At 40.3% G+C, this 22,771-nt stretch overlaps 1 protein-coding gene across 5 annotated transcripts; it reads left to right on the plus strand.

Annotated features, from left to right (window-relative positions):
• The first annotated feature begins 6 nt into the window (after positions 1–6).
• Positions 7–22,204, plus strand: NDUFAF7 (NADH:ubiquinone oxidoreductase complex assembly factor 7). 5 transcript variants are annotated; one of them, XM_058683041.1, is made up of 10 exons: positions 7–140; positions 471–631; positions 11,687–11,767; positions 12,769–12,879; positions 15,905–16,118; positions 16,959–17,017; positions 17,928–18,038; positions 20,455–20,598; positions 21,002–21,175; positions 21,905–22,204. In XM_058683041.1, exons 1-10 carry the CDS (start codon positions 71–73, stop codon positions 22,115–22,117), a joined length of 1,338 nt encoding a protein of 445 aa, XP_058539024.1. In that variant the 5' UTR covers positions 7–70; the 3' UTR covers positions 22,118–22,204. The 5 variants fall into 5 exon arrangements, with proteins under 5 accessions (XP_058539024.1, XP_058539027.1, XP_058539026.1 ...); XM_058683043.1 differs by having other exon boundaries at positions 58–177; XM_058683044.1 differs by lacking the exon at positions 11,687–11,767.
• The last annotated feature ends 567 nt before the right edge of the window (positions 22,205–22,771 follow it).

Consider the following 22,771-nt stretch of genomic DNA (forward strand, 5'->3'; position numbering starts at 1 on the left):
AAACAGCCCAGAGCCTCCTTTCGTTTGCCTGAGTGACGTACTTCCTGCAGGGGCGGGCCCTCTCCCGGAAATGGCTTTACTCCACACCCCGGGACTGCGCGCTGCAGCCTGCGAAGTTCGGCATGAGAGTCCTTGCAAGGGTTGGCGTGGGGCCGCTGCGCTCCGCGGCTCGCGCCGGTAAGCGTTCGCCTCGCCGGAGCCCCGGTTGCGGTAGAGACTGTCTGGGGTGCATTCCTCAGTTGGGCGCTCCTGGGGTGCAGGACGCCTCTTGGGGATTTTGAGGTGCAGACGAGTCCAGCCTCAGACCCCAAATGGCTGGTCGCGGGCACTGTGCGTTCCTGCCAGCGCCTGGTGGGCTTGCTTCGTGCGAGGTTAAGAGTTAACGCAGCTGCTTCGGAAGCACTCAGGCTGCTTGCACTTGCAGAGAAACTAAGATTTTTTTCATGGTCCCGTTTAACTGTTTTTCGCAGTCATTCCCTGTTTTTGGAGAGGGAAATACTTCAGTTCCGGGAGAGAGCCGGCAGAAAACCAGGTGACACCAATGCTGCGGCATCTTGTGTACAAAATCAAAGCAACTGGCCCCATCACTGTGGCTGAGTACATGAAGGAGGTCTTGACCAACCCCGCCAAGGTACCAGTCGGGGAGCCCGAGGACCAGGCCCTGCTCTAGCGGCCTTGAGGTGTGAGCTAGGAGGGGTGTGCACAGGGAAGCCCCAAGTCCAGGCAGCGGTGGTGCCTTCTGCAGGGGAAGAGCCACTCCCACAGACCTGGAGATGGAGAATTAGTGTCAGGTGGTTAGGGATGGAACAAGTCAGTGGCAGTGCCATAAAGAAGGGAGAACGAATTCCAAAGCTGTTCAGGAGGCAGTGTAACCCACTGAATTTAGGAAATGAGGACGTCTTTCCTACCTGGGCTGATTGATGGTAGCTGGTGGTATCATTTCTCTGGGAGAAGGGAATGTAGAAGGAGAAAGAACAGTAGCCTCTTTAAGAGGGAGAGAAAGGACAGAATTCAATCCAATATATGAACCTGAAGTGCAGACGGGACTTAAGTGGAAATCTACAATAGGCATCTGGAATTATGAATTTAGTCCTGGAGTATTGTCTGTGTTGGGATGGCATTAGCAGGCATTGGAAGCATATTCTGGGTTTCCTTTTTGGGAATGGAAGGTCTAGGTCTTTACGCTTCAAGGATTAAGCACTGCCCCTGCTCTCTGTCCTGGATTTCCTTCTCTGCTCAACAAAGCCACTTGGTGAAAGCTGGGGTCCTTTTGGTTTAGAATGTTTTACCTGTTGGTGGATCGAAATATGAAATCTGGACTTCTGGGGTTTGTTTGGCCTATTGCTGTTGGATGTGGTGAAGGCAGGGATCCTTTCATACCTGTACTCAGTGCTACCACATACCAACAGTTCACATAGGGAGAAACTTTAGAACAAACATCTGTGTGTTAGAGTGAGGGTTCATTCATCATTGATTCAGGCTCCAAAAGGGCCAGGCACTATCTCAGGCACTGGGAATACTGCAGTGGACAGTGGAACATGGCACTTATGTTCTAGTGAGGAAATGATCTATAAATAAGGAAACAAGATAATTATAAATTGTTGCAAGTGCTTCTGAAGGCAAGGAAAAGAAGAAAAAAAAAACCTCAACAGGTTGGTGGGGTTGAAAATAAGTGGTGCAGTGGGAGTAGGAGTTGTAAAAGTTCCCTTGGTAGGTAGGTGGCCAGGAAAGGCCAGATGGTTGAGATGGGCCAGCCTGGCAAAGAACTGGGAGTGGCGTGGGGCCGCTGTGCTCCGCGGAGGAGGAAGGGGAAGTACAAAGTTTTGGAGCTGGCCAATGTCTTGGCATTCACAGAGAAAAAAAAGGCACCAGTATGGCTGGTGGGTGGTGACTGGGGGTGGCAGGTAATGGTGAGGAAAGTAGATGAGTTTGAGGGAGGAGCCAGTTCATTCAAGGCTTTCCTGGAATTTAGACTTTTGTGTTAGTGCAAGGGGAGAACATCAGGAGGTGCATTTGATGCATATTGGTGATGACATCCAGGTGGAGACAGCAAGTGAGCAGCTGGCTGTAAGGGTCTAGAGTTCTTGAGAAAGACTGGATATGCATATATTAATTTGTTCACCAGCGTATGGATGGTATTAAAATCCAAGGAATCTGAAATAATATATTTAGAGAACCGAAGGTTACCCTGGATTAAGCCTTAAGGAAACTCTTTGAATTTAGAGTAGAAGCTTTTTTTTTTTTATCAGCCTTAATTTTTATTTAAAATTTATTAAACCTTTTTTTTTAATTGGAGCATAGTTGATACAATGTCACAGTAGTTTCAGGTGTACAACATGGTGATTTCGATGACTGTACCTTATACTATGCTCACCACAAATGTAGCTACCATTTGAAAGTAGAGTTTCTTAACCTAGGGATCCTTGAATAGAAACAGGGGGCTGTGACCTTGGATGGGAATAAAAATTACACCATTTGCATTAGCTTCTTTTTTTCCCCCCATTTTTACTGAGAAATAATTGATGTACGTCACTGTATAAGCTTAAGGGGTACAGCATGATGGCTTGATTTGCACGTTGTGACATTACCACAGTGAATTCAGTTAATATCCACCTTATGTAGATACATTAAGAAGAAAGGAAACAAAAAGGGAGAAAAATTTTTTTCTTGTAATGAGAACTCCTAGGATTTACTTTCTTTTTTTTTTTAATTTAATTTTTTGTTTTTTAAAATTTACATCCAAACTAGTTAGCATATAGTGAAACAATGATTTCAGTAGATTCCTTAGTGCCCCTTACCCATTTAGCCCATCCCCCCTCCCACAACCCCTCCAGCAACCCTCAGTTTGTTCTCTATATTTATGAGTCTCTTCTGTTTTGTCCCCCTCCCTATTTTAAATTATTTTTGTTTCCCTTCCCTTATGTTCATCTGTTTTGTCTCTTAAATTCCTTATGTGAGTGAGGTCCTATGATTTTTGTCTTTCTCTGACTAATTTCACTTAGCATAGTACCCTCCAGTTCCATCCACGTAGTTGTAAATGGCAAGATTTCATTCTTTTGATTGCCAAGTAATACTCCATTGAATACATATACCACATTTTTTTTTTTTTTTTTTTTTTTTTTACCACATCTTCTTTATCCATTCATCCTTTGATGGACATTTGGGCTCTTTCCATACTTTGGCTATTGATAGTGCTGCTATAAACATGAGGTTGCATGTGTCCCTTTGAAACAGCACACCTGTATCCCGTGGATAAATGCCTAGTAGTGCAATTGCTGGGTCATGGGTAGTTCTGTTTTTAGTTTTTTTGAGGAACCTCCATACTGTTTTCCAGAGTGGCTGCGCCAGCTTGCATTGCCACCAACAATGCAAAAGAGATCCTCTTTCTCCACATCCTCGCCAACATCTGTTGTTGCCTGAGTTGTTAATGTTAGCCATTCTGACAGGTGTAATGTGGTATCTCATTGTGGTTTTGATTTATATTTCCCTGATGATGAGTGATGTGGAGCATTTTTTCATGTGTCGGTTGGCCATCTGGATGTCTTCTTTGGAGAAGCGTCTATTCATGTCTTTTGCCCATTTCTTCACTGACTTATTTGTTTCTTGGGTGTTGAGTTTGATAAGTTCTTTGTAGATTTTGGATACTAACCCTTTATCTGATACGTCATTTGCAAATATCTTCTCCCATTCTGTAGGTTGCCTTTCAGTTTTGCTGATTGTTTCCTTTGCTGTGCAGAAGCTTTTTATTTTAATGAGGTCCCAGTAGTTCACTTTTGCTTTTGTTTCCCTTGCCTCTGGAGACGTGTTGAGTAAGAAGTTGCTGCGGGCAAGATCAAAGAGGTTTTTTCCTGCTTTCTCCAAATGTTAGGATTGTTTGCCCTAGCTCTGTGAAGAATGCTGGTGTTGTTTTGATAGGGATTGCATTGAATATGTAGATTGCTTTGCATAGTATCGACATTTTAACAATATTTGTTCTTCCTATCCAGGAGCATGGAATCTTTTTACATTTCTTTGTGTCTTCTTCAATTTCTTTCATAAGCTTTCTATAGTTTTCACCTCTTTGGTGAGATTTATTCCTAGGTATTTTGTGTTTTTTTTGTGCAACTGTAAATGGAATCGATTCCTTGATTTTCTGTCGCTTCATTGTTGGTGTATAGGAATGCAACTGATTTCTGTGCATTGATTTTATATCTTGCAACTTTGCTGAATTCATGAATCAGTTCTAGCAGTTTTCTGGTGGAATCTTTTGGGTTTTCCATATAGACTATGATGCCATCTGCAAAGAGTGAAAGTTTGACCTCTTCCTGGCTGATCTGATGCCTTTTATTTCTTTGTGTTGTCTGATTGCAGAGGCTAAGACTTCCAATACTATGTTGAACAACACCGGTGAGAGTGGATATCCCTGTTTTGTTCCTGACCTTGGGGGGAAAGCTCTCAGTTTTTCCCCATTGAGGATGATATTAGCATTGGGTCGTTCATATATGGCTTTTATGATCTTGAGGTATGATCCTTCTATCCCTACTTTCTTGAGGGTTTTTATCAAGAAAAGATGCTGTGTTTTGTCAAGTGCTTTCTCTGCATCTATTGAAAGGTTCTTATCCTTTCTTTTATTGATGTGATGAATCATGTTGTTTTGTGGATATTGAACCAGCTCTGCATCCCAGGTATAAATCCCACTTGGTTGTAGTGAATAATTTTTTTAACGTATTGTTGGATCCGGTTGGCTAATATCTTGTTGACGATTTTTGCATCCATATTCATCAGGGAAATTGGTCTATAGTTCTCCTTTTTAGTGGGGTCTCTGTCTGGTTTTGGAATCAAGGTAATGCTGGCATCATAGGAAGAGTTTGGAAGTTTTCCTTCCATTTCTATTTTTTGGAAAAGCTTCAAGAGAATAGGTGTTAACTCTTCCTTAAATGTTTGGTAGAATTCCCCTGGAAAGCCATCTGGCCCTGGACTCTTGTTTTTTGACAGATTTTTGATTACTAATTCGATTTCCTTACTGGTTAAGGGTCTGTTCAAATTTTCTATTTCTTCCTGTTTCAGTTTTGGTAGTGTATATGTTTCTAGGAATTTGTCCATTTCTTCCAGATTACCCATTTGATTGGCATATAATTGCTCATAATATTCTCTTATTATTGTTTTTATTTCTGTTGTGTTGATTGTGATCTCTCCTCTTTCATTCTTGATTTTATTTATTTGGGTCCTTTTTCTTCTTGATCAGACTGGCTAGTGGTTTATCAATTTTGTTAATTCTTTCAAAGAATTTTGTTAATCAAATTTTGTTAATTCTGGTTTCATTGATCTGTTCTACTGTTTTTTTGGTTTCGATAGCATTAAATTTGGCTCTAATTTTTATTATTTCTTGTCTTCTGCTGGTTTGGGGTTTTATTTGCTGTTCTTTTTCCAGCTCCTTAAGGCATAAGGTTAGGTTGTGTATCTAAGATCTTTCTTCCTTCTTTAGGAAGGCCTGGATTGCTATATACTTTCCTCTTATGACCGCCTTTGCTGCATCCCAGAGGTCTTGGGTTGTGGTGCTATCATTTTCATTGACTTCCATATATTTTTTAATTTCCTCTTTAACTGCTTAGTTAGCCCATTCATTCTTTAGTAGGATGTTCTTCAGTCTCCAAGTATTTGTTACCTTTCCAAATTTTTTCTTGTGGTTGATTTCGAGTTTCATAGCATTGTGGTCTGAAAATATGCACAGTATGATCTCGATCTTTTTGTACTTAGGGCTGATTTGTGTCCCAGTATATGGTCTATTCTGGAGAACATTCCATGTACACTGGAGAAGAATGTATATTCTACTGGTTTAGGATGGAATGTTCAGAATATATCTGTTAAGTCCATCTGGTCCAATGTGTCATTCAAAGCCATTGTTTCCTTGATGATTTTTAAAAAAAATTTTTTTTAACATTTATTCATTTTTGGGAGACAGAGACAGAGCATGAGCGGGGAAGGGGCAGAGAGAGGGAGACACAGAATCCGAAGCAGGCTCCAGGCTCTGAGCTGTCAGCACAGAGTCCGATGCGGGGCTCAAACTCATGAACTGCGAGATCATGACCTGAGCTGAAGTCAGACGCTCAACCGACTGAGCCACCCAGGCACCCCTCCTTGTTGATTTTTTGATTAGGTGATCTGTCCAATGTTGTGAGTGGGGTGCTGAAGTCTCCTACTATTATGGTATTACTATCAATGAGTTTCTTTATGTTTGTGATTAATTGATTTACATATTTGGGTGCTCCCACATTTGGCACATAACTGTTTACAATTGTTAGGTCTTCTTGCTCTGTAGACCCCTTGATTATGATATAATGCCCTTCTGCATCTCTTGATACAGTCTTTATTTTAAAGTCTAGCTTGTCTGATATAAGTATGGCTACTCCAGCTTTCTTTTGTTGACCATTAGCATTGTAGATGGTTCTCCATCCCCTTATTTTCAATCTGTAGGTGTCTTTAGGTCTAAAGTGGGTCTCTTGTAAACAGCATATAGATGGGTCTTGTTTTCTTATCCATTCTGTTACCCTATGTATTTTGATTGGAGCATTGAGTCCATTACATTTAGAGTGAGTACTGAAAGATATGAATTTATTGCAATTTTGATGCTTGTAGAGTTGGAGTTTCTGGTGGTGTTCTGTGGTCCTTTCTAATCTTTTGTTGTTTTTGGTGTGTGTATGTGTATGTGTGTGTGTGTATGTATATATATATATATATATATATATTTTTTTTTTTTTTTTTTTCATCTTTTCTCCCCTCAGAAAGTCCCCCTTAAAATTTCTTGCAGGGCTGGTTTAATGGTCACAAACTCCTTTAATTTTTGTTTGTCTGGGAAACTTTTTATCTCTCTTTCTATTCTGAATGACAGCCTTGCTGGATAAAGAATTCTTGGCTGCATATTTTTCTGATTCAGCACACTGAATATATCCCGCCACTCCTTTCTGGCCTGCCAAGTTTCTGTGAATAGGTCTGCTGCAAACCTGATCTGTCTTCCCTTGTATGTTAGGGACTTTTTTTCCCTTGCTGCTTTCATGATTCTCTCCTTCCCTGAGTATTTTGTGAATTTGACTATGATATATATGCCTTATTGATGGCCAGTTTTTGTTGAATCTAATGGGAGTCCTCTGTGCTTCCTGGATTTTGATGTCTGTGTCTTTCCCCAGGTTAGGAAAGTTTTCCACTATTATTTGCTCACATAACACTTCTACCCCTGTTTCTCTCTCTTCCTTTTCTGGGACCCCTATGATTCTGATGTTGTTCCTTTTTAATGAGTCACTGATTTCTCTAATTCTTAAATCATGCTCTTTTGCCTTAATCTCCCTCTTTTTTTCTGCTTCGTTATTCTCTGTAAGTTTGACCTCTGTATTGCTGATTCTCTGTTCTGCCTTGTCCATCCTTGCCGCCGCTGCATCTATCCATGATTGCGGCTCAGTTAAAGCATTTTTAATTTCATTCTGGCTATTTTTTACTTCATTTATCTCTGCAGAAAGGGATTCTAATGTATTTTCGACTCCAGCTAGTGTTCTTATTATCATGATTCTAAATTCTGGTTCAGACATCTTGCTTGTATCTGTGTTGGTTGAATCCCTGGCTGGTGTTTCTTCGTGCTCTTTCTTTTGGGGTGAATTCCTTTGTTTTCTCATTTTGAAGGGAGAAAAGGAATTAATGAGGTAGAAAAATTGAAATTAAAAAAATTAAAATTAAAAAAATATTGAAGTTAAACATTAAAAACACACACATACACACAAATCAAATAGATGATGCTAGATCCTAGGCGTGTTTTGGTCTGGGTGTTGAAAGTGGTTTGACAGATTAGAGGAAAAAAAAGGGGGGGGGGGTGGAAATCGTTTGAGAATTTGAAAAAAATGAATACACTGAAGTAGACTAAAATGAGATGATGGGGGTAAAATAGAATTTGAAATAATTGCACAAAAATCAAGAATATAGGAAAAAAATTAAAATATTTTTAATAAAAGTTAAAAATAAATATGAATTTTTTCATTTTCTGTATTTAAGAAAAAAGAAAAGAAATGAAAAAGAGAAAAAATAAAAATCATTTGAAAATTTGAAAAAGTGAATACACTGTAGCAGACTAAAATAAAATGGTGGAAGCAAAATAGAATTTGAAAAAATTTACATAAAAGCCAAAAATATAGTAATGAAAATTAAATAAGAAAATTTTTAATAGAAATTGAAAGTAAAAATGAAGTTTTTCTGCATTCAAGAAAAAGAAAAGAAATGGAAAAGAGAAAAAGAAAGAAAAAAAGATTGTATAAAAATTTGAAAGATTGTATGAATACACTGAAGTAGACTAAAATGATGGAAGTAAAATAGAATTGAAAAAATTTACACAAAAGTGAAAAATATAGTAATAAAAATTAAAGAAAGATATTTTTAATAAGAATTGAAAATAAAAATGAGTTTTTTCTCTTTCTGTATTCAAGAAAAAGAATTGTAAAAGAGAAAAAGAAAAAGAAAGAAAATTGAATAGATGAACCTGCTAACAGATTGAAATAGGACTGAAATTGTTTCATTTTCCCCTAGAAGTCAGTCTATGTAGCTCTTTATAGTCCATAAATTAAGCCGGTGGTGAGACTTGTGTTCTTGAAGAGCAAGGTTGGCCCAGTTGGGTGGGGCTCAGTGTAACAGCTCTGCTCTCCACTAGATGGCGCTGCTAGCCTACTGGGGTGGATTGTTGAGGCACTTGCAGGTGCATATGCGCATGCTCGGGAGTGGAGAAAATGGTGCCTCCCAGCTACCCAGTCTGTTCTCCCGAATCAACAATCGCACACCCATCCTCTGTCTTCAGCTCTTGTCCACTCCCCACTTTTTCACTCTCCATGATCAGGCCCCAGGCAGTACCTCTCTCCCAAGTTTTGTCTCAGATGCAGCTGTTTTCCCTGGCCCCTTACTTCTGAAGGGCTGTGGCTTTGACCCATTCTGCCCCTCTGCGGCATGGTCTCACCGAGCAATAGCCGAATGAGCAATGGCCGAACGTCATCTGCACCCAGGAACGCCTGCTGTACCCTGCTGCTGCCGATGTCCTGAGGCTGCAGCCAGGTGCAAGCCCGTCCCAGAACATGGTCGCAAGACAGTGTAGCAGCAGCATTTCAGGGATTATGGAAAATCACAACACACATCTGGCACCAGGCTTCACTCTCAATGGCCTTGCCCCAGCACCAGCGAATGTGGCTGCCTTCTGGGGTCTACTGGGACCAGGTGGCTTCAACAGTCTCTACCAAATGTCCTTTCATCAGTGGAACCACTTTTCCCTGTGTGGCCCAAGAACCTCCTGGACCCCACTCTGTTCCTGGGGTCCTTCCCACCAGAGCACCACCAGGTATTGAGCGGCTGAGTTGCAGCCTTTGTGCTCCCCTTGTTTACAGTCTTAATGGAATTTAAACCCTCTCCTTTCTCCCTTTTTAATTTAGTCCCTGCGGCTGTTTCCAATTTTCCACTTTTTCCTCTAGCTGCTTTTAGATACTTTTAGATACTTTTCCCGTATCCCCCCCCCCCCCGCCCCCGGTCTCCGTCCTTCTCTCCACCTGCAAAAGTGGTTCCCTACCTTTCGCGGCTTCTCGCTTCCCAAGTTCAGCTCTCCACGCCGTGTGCCTGCTGAATTCTGTGGTTCAGGCTGTGCAGATTGTTGTGTTAATCCAATCAGTTTTCTAGGTGTGTAGAATGGTTTAGTGTTGGTCTGGCTGTATTTCGTGGACACGGGACACGCAAAAAGCTTCCATGCACTTCCGCCATCTTGGCTCCTCCCCTCTCTTTAACATTTCTTGTCAGGCCGGTTTGGTAGTGATGATCTCCTTTATCTTGTTTTGGAAATTCTTTGTCTCTCCTTCTATTCTGAATTTTAATCTTGCGTGGTAGAGTATTCTTGGTTGTAGGTCTTTTCTTTTCAGTGCTTTTAATATAGCACTCCTTTGTTCCCTGTAAAGTTTCTGCTGAAAAATCAGCTCATAGCCTTATGAGGTTTCCCTTGTATGTTACAGTTTTCTCTTGCTTCTTTAAAAAAAATTTTTTTTTTTACATGTTTGTTTAGTTTTAAGAGAGAATGAGCTGGGTAGGAGCAGAGAGGGAGACACAGAATCCAAAGCAGACTTCAGGCTCTGAAGTGTCAGCACAGAGCCCAATACAGGGCTCAAAGTCATGAAATGCAAGATCGTGACCTGAGCCAAAGTCGAATGGTTAACTGACTGAGTCACCCAGGAGCCCCTCTTGCTACTTTGAAGACTGTCTCTATCGGGGCACATGGGTAGCTCAGTCGGTTAAGTGTCTGACTTCAGCTTAGGTCATGATCTCATGGTTCATGGGTTCAAGCCCCACATTGGGCTCTGTGCTGACAGCTTGGAGCGTGGAGCCTGCTCCGGATTCTGCACCTCCCTCTCTCTCTGTTCCTCCCCTGCTCTCACTCTGTCTCTCTCTCTGTCAAAAATAAAGATTTTAAAAAAATGAAGAAAGAAAAGACTGTCTTTATCATTACTTTATGCGGTTTTAATTATTATGTGTCTTGTTGTGTACCTCCCTGGTTTGTCTTGTTAGGTGTTCTGTGTGCTTCCTGGATGTCTGCTTTCTTCCTCAGATTAGGGAAGTTTTCAACTATTATTTCTTGAAATAAGATTTTTGCCAACCTCTCTCTCTCATCCTTCTGGGATTCCTAATAATGTGAATGCTATTATGCCTGAAGATGTTGCAGAATTCCTTTAACTTATTCTCATTTAAAAAAAATTTTTTTAAAGGTTTATTTATTTTGAAAGAGAGAGAGACAGAGTATGAGCAGGGGAGGGGCAGAGAGAAAGAGAGAGGGAGACAAAGAATCTAAACAGGCTTCAGACTCTGAGCTGTCAGCACAGAGCCCGATGTGGGGCTCAAACCTATGAGCTGTGAGATCATGACCTGAACCTAAGTTGGATGCTCAACCAACTGAACCACCCAGGCACCCCTAAATTCTTTTTCTTTTTGGTCTTCAGTTTGTTTGCTTTTCATTACCCTGTTGGATTACTAATCTGTCCTGCATCCTCTAATCTGCTGTTGAGTCCCTCTAGGATATTTTTCATTTTAGTTATTATATTCTTCAGCTCTGACTGGTTCTTTTTGAATATTTTCTATCTTCTTTTGAAGTTCTCACTGCATTCATTCACTCTTAAGTCTGCTGAGTTTCTTTATGGCCATTACTTTGAACTCTTTATTATTAGGGTTATTGCTTATCTGAGTTTCATTTAGCTGTTTTTTCTGTGATTTTGCCTTGTTCTTTCATTTGGGACATAGTCCTCTGTCCCCTCATTTTGTTTCACTCTCTGTGTTTGTATATATGTATTTGTTAAACCAGCTACATCTTTTGGTCTTGAAAGTAGTGGCCTTGTGTAAAACAGGTCTTGTGGTACCTTATGTGCGGTCTCCCCTGGTCACCAGAACCAGATGCTCCAGGGATATCCCTTGTGTGGCTGGCTTCTGCCTTGATGGTCAAGGAGGGGTCATGTTGGGATAGTATAGTTCTGCAATGTGATTGGTGCTGTGTAAAGTTTAAATCAAGTCACTGTGCTTATCATGTTTATTTAGAAGACGGAACTTTCTTACCAAATGATTATGTCATTGTATACGTTATGTAAGATTCTGGAGGGGTGTTTTACAAAACTTACTTGAAAGTTAATCGTTTTCTCCACTTTCTCTTTTTACTCAGGGATATTACGTGTATCGTGACATGCTAGGAGAAAAAGGAGATTTCATTACTTCACCGGAAATAAGTCAGATCTTTGGGGAGGTAATCGTCAATTTCAACTATAAAAGAAGCTAATATCTGGGCGCCTAGGTGGCTCAGTTGGTTAAGTGTCTGACTCTTGATTTTGGCTCAGGTTATGATCTAACAGTTCATGAGCTCGAGCCCTGTGTTGGGCTGTGTGCTAAAGGTGCAAAAAAAGCCTGCTTGGGATTCTCTGTCCCTCTGTCTTTGCACGTCTCTCTCTCTCTCTCTCTCTCTCTCTCTCAAAACAAACATTAATTAAAAAAGCTAGTATCACAAACACTTGAGAGCAGATCAGGTTGTTGTATTCTTCTGTAATAAGTAGTGTTTTACACCTTTGCTTTTGTGATTCATCAAAAGTTTTAATTTTTAATCATTTGTATGCTGGAGGAATACAGAATAATAGAGAAAAGAGAGAGAGAAAAGTGAAGGGAGAAAAGTTGCAAAACCCTGAGGAGTTCGTGGGGCAAGATGTGCTCTCAGGCCCCACCCTGCCGTGGTTGTACCGTAGTTCCAGTGGAAACCCCCCTCACAAATTTTCAATTCTCCTCAGGAGTTCCAGTTCATTGATTTCCACATAAAAACCCCCGATGAATTTAGAAATAGAAAGTAGTACACAAAAGGAAGTGGAATCCAGGTATTAAAAATGGTAATTGTGCCTAAAAAGCCATGTAATCGTATCAGTCATATGAATGTAAAGAAATGGCATCATCTTATTTCATATGTCTGTCTGCTGTCCCAACAGCAGCACCTTTCTGGAAGTGCTAGCCTCTTCCTTGTGTCAGGGGACCTCTTACAGTGGGGCTGCCTTTTAATGGTGCTCTGTTACTAGGCTTCCTAAGTGGTGTCTTTTGTAATGCCGCCTCCATGAGGCTTCTGGGTGTGCATACATATATGTACATAGTAAATGACATACATGTGGTCGTTGGCAAATATTTTGCTTTCTGGCATATTTCCTTGGAGTTTTATATACTTTTACGCTATAATATTTCAGTATAGTTTTTTTTTTTTCCTTGTCGAAGCTGCTGGGTATATGGTTCATTAGTGAATGGATGGCCACTGGAAAAAATGCAGCTTTCCAACTGGTGGAACTGGGCCCAGGCAGGGGTACCCTCTCGGGAGATATTTTGAGGGTAAGTAATAAAAGGAACGTCTTCAGAGTCTCGTGTACTTGCCTGAACCTTTGTTCTTTTGATTTGTTTGCAAACTTCATTGACTTCAGTGGCTTTCGGTCCTCCCTCCTTACCTCTTCTTTCTCCGCTAAAATACAATGTCAGAATGATATAATGAATCATTACTTATTGTTGTCTGTTTGTAATCTAAAAAGTGAGGGTAGGGGAGAATGTGAAAGGGAAAAGTTTAAAACCTTTAGAAGACATCATGGGAGAATCTATTTGTCTTCTAGGTGGGAAAAGAATTTGTGAATTATATAAAGGGTAGAAGTCATAAAGGTAAAGATGAATAGAGGGATAATTTCAACTACATTAAATTTAAGAAATTATTGTTCTTTAAAGAAATTAGGAATTTTTTATTCTTCAAAGACACTGTAGGGGCGCCTGGGTGGCTCAGTTGGTTTAGCGTCCGACTTCAGCTCAGGTCATGATCTCATGGTCTGTGAGTTCCAGCCCCGCATCAGGTTCTGTGCTGACAGCTCAGAGCCTGGAGCCCTCTTTGTCTGCCCCTCGCCCGCTCATGCTCTGGTTCTCTCTCAAAAATAAACAAGCATTAAAAAAAATTTTCAAGAGACACATAAAGAGAGTGATAAGACAAGCTGCAAACTGGGAGGAGTTATTTGCAACACATAAAGAACTGGTAGTTAGCATACATGAAGAATTCCTTTCAATCATTAAGAAGGTGACAGATAATAGAAAAGTCAGGCTAAAGATGTGAACAGGCCCTTCATGAAAGAGGAAGTCCTCACGGGCAGTAAAAACAAAAAGATGCTCAGACTGATCGGTAGTCAAGGAAATGAAAGTTAAATCAGAGTGAGATACCACTGTGTCCAAGATTAGCACATTTGGCATCACCAAGGGTTGTTGAAGATGGAGTGATGGGGAGCAATGGGGACTCGCAGACACTGTTTGTAAGAGTGTAATTTGGGGTAAGCACTTTGAGATGTGCTTATTGGGCATCGTCTGCTAACGTCACAGTAACTTATACTGTATGAGCCAGCAGCACTTGTACTGCTAGACGTGTGCCCTACAGGAGCTAGTGCAGATGTGTACCAGGAAACATGGTCAAGAAGACAGCAGCATTGTTTAGAAGAGCAAAAAAAATGGAAACAACCCAGATGCCTATCAATGGGAAAATAGATCAATAAATTGTGGTACAGTCAGACATACAGTGGAACATCAAGGGTTGTGAAACTGCATGAAATCACAGCAGAATGCACAACACTCAGATGGACCTCAGTGTCTTGTGAGTGAAAATAACAATTTGTAAAAGAATCCAGATCATATGATTGTATCTATATAAAATCCCCAAATGTCAACATTCAACAATTTGTGTTTGGTGATACAAATGCAATTAGGAACATTTATAAAGAAAAAGCAGGAAATGATGGTGGTAGCATCTGAGGGTGAGGGAGGACACGTTTTTCGAAGGGAAGGGTCGTGTCACTTTAACCAAAGATGCGGTATCTTTCCATGTATTGTTGTTTCTAGCACTCTACCTAATGTTTTGTAAAAACACTAAAGAGGAGGAATATTGTTTATAGTACATGGTAAGTAATTGTGTTTGTTAAACTTTTGTAGTTACACTGTTTTTGGAATCCATTAGGCTTTTAAAAACAAAAACACAGGGGCGCCTGGGTGGCTCAGTCGGTTAAGCGTCCGACTTCGGCTCAGGTCATGATCTCACTGTCCGTGAGTTCGAGCCCCGCATCGGGCTCTGTGCTGACAGCTCAGAGCCTGGAGCCTGTTTCAGATTCTGTGTCTCCCTCTCTCTCTGACCCTCCCCCGTTCATGCTTTGTCTCTCTCTGTCTCAAAAATAAATAAACATTAAAAAAAAAAAAAACAAAAACACATATTCAGTATACGTTTGAATGTCTTGATGCAGTATGATTTTTGCTTGAAATTTGGAATCAAAGGATTTTAAAAAACATATAACATCTGACAGATAATCCTGATTATATCATATTTAGGGGTAAAAGAAATGAACCACTGTTTTAGGTTTCCAGTGTTCTATTTTATCGCTTTAAATTGGCAAAGTCATTTGAATACAAAATACTTAATAAGGTTCTCAAATAATATTGTCTTGTTTCAGGTACAATAAAAATCAAGCCCACAGCTCTTAAAATGCATACAGGATGCTTCTTTAGATCAAGTCCTAAGAACTTTAAAAAGCTAAAGAATTTAAAAGAATGTTAAGAAAATGGACAAAGACATAATTACAGACTTGTTTTCATTTTTTGATCATAATTTCTGAAGGATTTTTCTCTTGGGAAGTTTTCCATTTGTAGTTTCATTTCCAAACGAAATTTGGAAAAATTGTCTTATTATTAGCCTATACCTGCTTATTCAGATCTCAAAAATAGGAGGCAAATCAGCAGTGAAAATTACATTCAAATGAAAAATACTATTGGTGTACTTTATGCCTTGGCATTGAATTTTTAGCATTGAGATATTGATAAAATATCAGTTTACTCCTTTTTTGTTCATGTTTACAACAGTTATAAATGTGTGTGGCTAAAAAAAATTAAAAATTGAAAGAACTGCGAAGTTAAACTGTCAAGTTTTTAGTGCCCTTCGAATTTGATTTCCTGAGAACACAGTTGAAACATCTCAAAGATGAGATTATTTCATAGACATAGCAGCTTCATAAAATCAGGGGGATATATACATTTCATGTTTTTGTTCTCTCTTTAGACTCCCTAGTCTGATTATTTACTGGATGCTAAATCTTTAATGTTTGTTAGTCTTAATTCTAATTTTTCTCATTAGGAAACCAAATTGTGCATTGTTCGTCTTTCACGTAGACTGTAATAACTGATAGCTTATGAATCTCACGGACTGCTGGAGAGTGGCTTGTGTGAAGTTCCTCTGAAACCAAATTTTACTTCTGTGACATGAGCAAAGTGTTAAGGGAAATGGTTAGAAAACCTAAAATCTACTCAACACATTGTATTTTGCCATTTTTTTCTTTCTTTTTGTATTTAGGTGTTCAGTCAGCTGGGATCTGTGCTGAAAAACTGTGACATTTCAATACATCTGGTAGAGGTGAGCGAAAAACTGAGTGAGATTCAAGCATTAACACTGACTGAAGAGAAGGTCCCTCTAGAGCGAAATCCTGGATCCCCCGCATATATGAAAGGTGTTACTAAATCTGGGATTCCAATTTCCTGGTACCGAGATCTGCAAGATGTTCCAAAAGGTAATTAGTTTACACTGCGTGATGAGCTAATTTTGATTACCACCCATCCCAGCGATGATAGGCGACCACAAACATGTAGAGCACTATAGTACGTTGACGTGATGCCACCAGGACCCTTACTCATAGGGAATAGCAAATTTGTTTCTAGAAAGTAGCATTGTATTAAAAAAATAACATGCCTAACAATAAGGAGAAATGCCTTTCATATGGTTTTACACAAAAATGTAGATAGATCCCTATTGTACCTTTAAGTTTTTCCTGACCCCTAAGATAGCACTGACGCTGAAGCAGTCCAAGGCGGCGGGGACTGACGGAAGCAGAGTTAGGTGGTTTGAGTTGAACTGTCTCATCTTTTGAACATCCTTGCTTACCTTCAGAGAGGTGGGAAAATCCCTGCACTCGGCAGGGACCATCCACTATGTTGATGGACCTCTGCTCCCACCTAAAGTGGTGTTCTGACCTTGGCAAGCCACCTCGGCGAGTCCTGGGCTCAGCTGTCTCAGATGATTTTAGGAAGTCCAAAGCCTCTTTTAGCGAACAAATTTGGGTTCTAATTTCTTTCATGCCCTGTGGTGAATAAAGGGTTAAATTTATAATTGGGATGTTTTGGCCGTCGGGTCCGGATATGTGGAAAATGAGGACGGTAGTAATTGTTGTTGAGCGTGTTCTCAGAGTAGGCGAAGCAGGGCCTGAGGTGGATGATTCTCTGGTAGCGATGGTTGTGGAAGCCACCTCAGGTTCCTGCTCGATCCACTGGGCGCTTTCTTTTGTTGCTGTTCAAAAGAACGATTAGATATTGCCTTAATGCTGAAACTGTTTTTTCCTTCTGTTTTTAAATAGGGTACAGCTTTTATCTTGCGCATGAATTTTTCGATGTTCTTCCTGTGCATAAGTTTCAGGTATTGACGGGATAAAGTCATATTTATAATTGAATAACAAAGGGCCTTATGGTGGAAGAATAAAGGTGAATGGTATTTGATTACTGTTAAAGTTAACTCTGTTTGGAATTCTGATGAATATAAATAATTGAAAAGCAAAAGTAAAAGGTTAAGTAGAATCTTAATTGTCTTCGGATAACTATTAAGAATGTTTATTTCCCATAAGAGACTCTTAAACACAGAGAACAAATGGAGGGTTGCTGGAGGGGAGGTGGGGGGGGATGGGTTAAATCGGGGATGGGCAGTAAGGAGGGCACCTTTTGGGATGAGCACTGGGTGTCATAGGTAAGAGATGAATCACTGGAATCTACTCCTGAAGTCAAGATTACACTGTATGTTAACTAATTTGAATTTCAATAAAAAAGCTTATTTTTCCAAGGACAAAGATATGTGAGAATATAACATGGTAAATGGCTTTATTGCAAGGAAGGATTACGTTTTAGCCAATAGTTTTGGTATCCAAAGATTAAAATTTTTCCTCATTGAAACTGAAGTGAGCAGACTTAAGATTTGGTGGTAATGTATGTGTCCTGGTAATTTTTAAGGCTAAGAGCATGCATTGATTTGTTAGCAAAAGCTTTTGATTAGTCCTTCAGAGTCTGTTTTCCATGTTAGGGGGCACTTTCCATGCTGCCTAGTTTATCTTCAGCTCCATCACTTATCTAACCAATACTAGTAGTTTTCATCTGTCCGTCTTACTGTTTGAAGGAATTGAAGTAATGCCTTCAAGTGATTTTAAGTGGTAAAATCCTTTGTAAATGTTAGTCATCTATCTTGTATATGGCAGGAGAAAATTAATAGTTATTTTTGGGAGGCAGTTTTGAGGAAAAAACTTGTAAGAATTAGTTTTTATGTGTTATTTTGTGTTTAGAAAACTCCGCAAGGATGGCGAGAAGTATTCATCGATATTGATCCCCAAGCTTCTGATAAACTGCGGTTTGTTTTGGCGCCTTGTGTCACCCCAGCGGAAGTCTTCATACAAGTAGGAATACCAAGCGAATCTTCATAGCCTTGTTTTCTGAGTTACTGTTTTACAGGGGCCAGGAGAGATTTGCTCATAACATATGCGGTGCATTTTATGAGTGGGAAGTGCAGAGGCTATCGAGTCAGGAGCCTGGGGTAAAATCCTTTCTTGGGTGCGTGACCTTAACGTAACAGGGAAGTTAGTAAGCGCTTACTCTGCAAGTTCTTCACCTTCTCCCTTCACTCACTTCCCTACCACGCGGTGATAGTATTGACTACCTGACGGTACAGTAATGCAACAACTGTTTAATGAGTACTTTGTATATGTGACTCTGTATTTTCTCATTTAATGCTCAAACGATTATGTAATCTTCATTCTACACTGCCAAAATGGTTCATGTGCTGCTGCTGCTGCTTTTGCCCTCGAGGAGTAATCACAAGAGCCATTCTTGTGTTTAGGGTTCAAAAAACCCTATACTTGTGAGGAACGTTTAGGTTTTGGATTGCATGTTGTAAAAAGGTCTACTTTTTGGGCCATAACTAAGTCCTTTTTCTCAGAAGTTACTTGTTTCAAAATCACAGGAGCTTTTAAACATGAACCTTTCAATTGTTTGTTTTTTTTTTTTTCCAGAGCATAATTAAATTCAAATAGCAACCTGAGTGCTTGGGGGCATTTCTGTTTTTCCATATTCTAGCTGCCCAGTTTTACCTGAGTAAGAAGCAAATTCGTAGCTACCAAGGGCTAACCCCCTGCTCCTGGGAGATACAATTGTTTTCAGTTCTTGACTTGAGTGAGTGGTACTCACGAGACAGGGAGCGATGACTTTCCCTCTCATCTGAATGGGGCAAATGGTGACAGAATCTGCCATCTTGAAGAGTGGTCGAAGATGGTAGGTATGTCACCACAGCACCCCGAGGTGTCAGTTTATGCCTGAAGTGGCTAATCTCATGGGGCTACAGTTCAACCACAGTAATATATTTTATAAAGCTGGGGGATGGGGCACCTGGGTGGCTCAGTTGGTCAAGTGTCCAACTTCAGTTCAGGTCGTGATCTTGCACTTCATGAGTTCGAGCCCCGCGTCGGGCTCTGTGCTGACAGCTCAGAGCCTGGAGTCTGCTTCCGATTCTGTGTCTCCCTCTCTCTCTGCCCCTCCCCGACTCGTGCGTGGGCGCGTGCTCTCTCTCTCTCTCTCTCAAAAATAAACATTAAAAAAATAATAATAAAGCTGGGGGCTAAGTGCTTTATTGTTTGATTTAAGCCTCACAATAAGCCTTGTGTGTACATGATGAGGAAGCACTCTGCAAGTTGAAGTAACTTGTTTCTAGTAAGCAGTATGAAGAGCAGAGATTCAATTGCTAAGTGAGTGTGACTCCATACCTGTTAGCTCTGTGCCATTAGAGGCAAGATCAGGGCAGGTCAGTACTTCATTTTTTTTTTTTTTTTTAATATTTATTTCTTTTTGGGAGACAGAGTACAAGCAGGGGAGGGGCAGAGGCAGAGGGAGAGGGAGACACAGAATCTGAAGCAGGCTCCAGGCTCTGAGCTGTCAGCACAGAGCCCTACGTGGGGCTCAAACCCAAGAAGTGCAGGATCATGACGTGGGCCTAACTGACTGAGCCACCCAGGCACCCCAAAACTTCATTTTTAAGAGTATATTAGGAAGGAGCAAAAGTTAATACAGGTTTTCATAATAAAGACCAACGCTTTTTCCCATTTTCTCAGGAGTTAGTGTACTGTCATATATACTAGTCAAGTTGACAAGTTCTAATACTGTCATTTCACTTTTTAGACTAATGGGCACTAAAATAAATAAACATCAAAAGAATCATCTAGACTATTAGGCACTTATTAAGGACCCTTAGTAAATAGTTGAATATCTTGGGAAATTGCAGCCTCAGGTACAAGGTCATGAGCTGAGGTTTCTAGACAGAGGGCATATCATTGGAGTATCTTTTGCCCTAAAAGAAGGTATCAAAACATACTTACTTGCTAGGGTCTATCTTGTTATATTGGATTTATATCATTTGTTCTTTCAGCACAAATTTTAGAGCATCTGTTATTTGCCAGGCACTATTCTAGGCAGACAAAAATTCCTTTCCCATGCATTCAGCCCAGGGGAATGTATTTATATGAATTACGAGCATAATATCACCATAAATAAAACTATAATGAACCAGCCATCTAGGGGTTTGGGAGGCATATGCTTTTTTATAAGAGGGATTAAAATTAAAATACCTTTGTAAACTTAGTGGACGGCATCAAAGCACTAGGAGTTCCATATAATAAAGAGGACGTCATGTGGCAAGTTGAGTGTGGACAACATAATGCGTATTGAGAAGGAGTGTATCGTAACCAAGAAATGCTCATTATAGAAAAACCCTAAGGAAACCGTTCTTTTCAGTGATGCATTTTGATGCAGCTGTTCCTCTACTAGAGTGATGAAACGAGGGATCACGTGGAAGTGTGTCCTGAAGCTGGTGTAATTATTCAGGAACTTTCTCAACGCATTGCGCTGACTGGAGGGGCTGCGCTGATTGCCGATTATGGTCATGATGGGACTAAGACAGACACCTTCAGAGTACGTATAATTCAGCAAGATGACTTCTCAAAAGTTAATTGGCGTGCTCTATTAAGTTTTTAGGTTTGAAACTCATTGAAGATCTTTACCTTTGGCTTCTACAGTGGCTAGCATTGTAATATCACATTATTTTGTCATGAATATTCATTTATAGTATTATAATTGTCCTTCTCTATTCCATCACTGTGGGCAGCATCTTCAGGCACTCCAGGCGGCACTTTATATTGGGTTTTCCACATAGCATCTCATTTGAAGAAAGGGTGCTGTTTTAAGAGTTTGGAAACCACTGATTCAGGCTACGTTTTTAACAGCTGTTATGTAAAATGTACTGAAATGATAGCATTTCCTTAATCTTGATAACCCCAAAAGGACAAAAATTCATCATTTTAAAATTATTTTCAAGGGATTTTGTGGCCATAAGCTTCATGATGTCCTTATCGCCCCGGGAACTGCAGACCTAACAGCTGATGTGGACTTCAGTTATTTGCGCAGAATGGCAGAGGGAAAAGTAGCTTCTCTGGGTCCAATAAAACAACAGACGTTTTTAAAAAACATGGGCATTGATGTCCGGCTGAAGGTAATGATTTATTTCACTATCTTAAATATTTCAATTTTGTAGTATCTCTAATGTTACACTATGTGTTAACTGGGATTCAAATAAAAACTTGAAACAAAAAATGTTGTAGTATTTCAAAAAAACCTTTAAAATAGTAAGTACGTCTGGCCTCAGCGCTCCTATTGTTAGCCAGATGCTTGGTATTGCTATTGTAGGGTATGGTGAAACCAGATCGCCTGTTGTGGCGGGGGAGCCTTGTAAGTTCCTGCGTCTCTGTGTGAGGTAGATTTAAGACTTCGAAATGGTGTTCGTGTTTGTTAAGAAAACTTGACTGTGTTTATCGGTAGATCAAACCACCTGGGAATATTTGCTAAACCTACAAATCCACAGGTTTGGGTCTTGGCAACCTACGTTCCCCCCGCCCCCCCCAGTAATTTTTATTTTTTATTTTATTATGAGAGAGTAGAGGGAGAGGGAGAGAAAATCCTAGGCTCCATGCTCAGTGTAGAGTCTGACACGGGACTCGATCTCATGACCTGAGCCAAAATCGAAAGTTGGACGCTTAACCGACTGAGCCACCCCGGCGCCCCAGCAACCTAGGCTTTTAGTGAGCACCCCATGATTCTTGAGGCAGGTGATCAGAAATCCCATCTTAAGTAGTGCTTTGCTGAGTGGCTAACAGTCATGAGTGTTGCTGCATGTTACTAGGAATCCTTCTGGTTATTTCTTCTAAGAAGTTTTTCCTTTCAGGTTCTTGCAGACAAATCAGATGAGCCATCCAGGCAGCAGTTACTTCAGGGGTATGATATGTTGATGAATCCTAAGAAGATGGGAGAAAGATTTCACTTTCTTGCCTTGCTACCTCATCAGAGACTTCATGGTGGAAGCCATCCGATGAATGAATGTCAGTCAAAACCTTCTCCGTCACCTGTAGCTGGGTTTGGTGAACTTGCCTGGAGGTGATATCTCAGTGTGGACGTTTTACCCCTAAGTCTGCCTAAGAAAGCAAAATAAAGGGAACCCATTCACATATATCACAGGTAAAATCCATATCGCAGTATTTTATGTCTCACAGCCAATAAAAATAGCCCATTTTATATACAGTACAACTAAACATTGATCTTTTAAGGTTGTGTGTGGCTTTTGGCACAATTGTGTGCTTTCAGCTTAATGAAACAAGTTACCATGAAACAGAGTATCCTTAATTTTTTTAAAGTTTATTTTGTGGAAGAGAGCGTACATGTGAACATACTGGGGAGGGACGGAGAGACAGGATCCCAAGCGGCCTTCATGCCATCAGTGCAGACAGAGCCTGATGCAGGGCTCGATCCCACAACTGTGAGATCGTGATCTAAGCTGTATCAAGAGTTGGACACTTAACCAACTGAGCCACTCAGGCACCTTGAAATGAATATCCTTTAATTAATAAGGCTAGTTGCTGTATTTTTATTTTAAAAAGTAAACATGAACACTGATTGGTTTAGTAAAAACTGGAAATCTAAGTGGCCTTTCACAGGGGATGGGTTAAATAGAGCTATCCATAAAGTATTTTTAAAAATAGAGGTAGAGTAGTATGTCCTTACCTCTAAGAAGGTAGTAAATGAAAAATGTAGTCAA

Source organism: Neofelis nebulosa, chromosome 9 (assembly GCF_028018385.1).
Source record: "Neofelis nebulosa isolate mNeoNeb1 chromosome 9, mNeoNeb1.pri, whole genome shotgun sequence".
Lineage (NCBI taxonomy): Eukaryota > Metazoa > Chordata > Mammalia > Carnivora > Felidae > Neofelis > Neofelis nebulosa.

Coding starts and splice junctions, on each gene's coding strand:
- NDUFAF7 (XM_058683041.1), top strand. CDS start 71: ATGGCTTTACTCCACACCCCGGGACTGCGCGCTGCAGCCTGCGAAGTT. Junction 632..11,686: donor TCTTGACCAACCCCGCCAAG/GTACCAGTCGGG, acceptor CTTTTTACTCAG/GGATATTACGTGTATCGTGA. Junction 12,880..15,904: donor TCTCGGGAGATATTTTGAGG/GTAAGTAATAAA, acceptor TTTTGTATTTAG/GTGTTCAGTCAGCTGGGATC.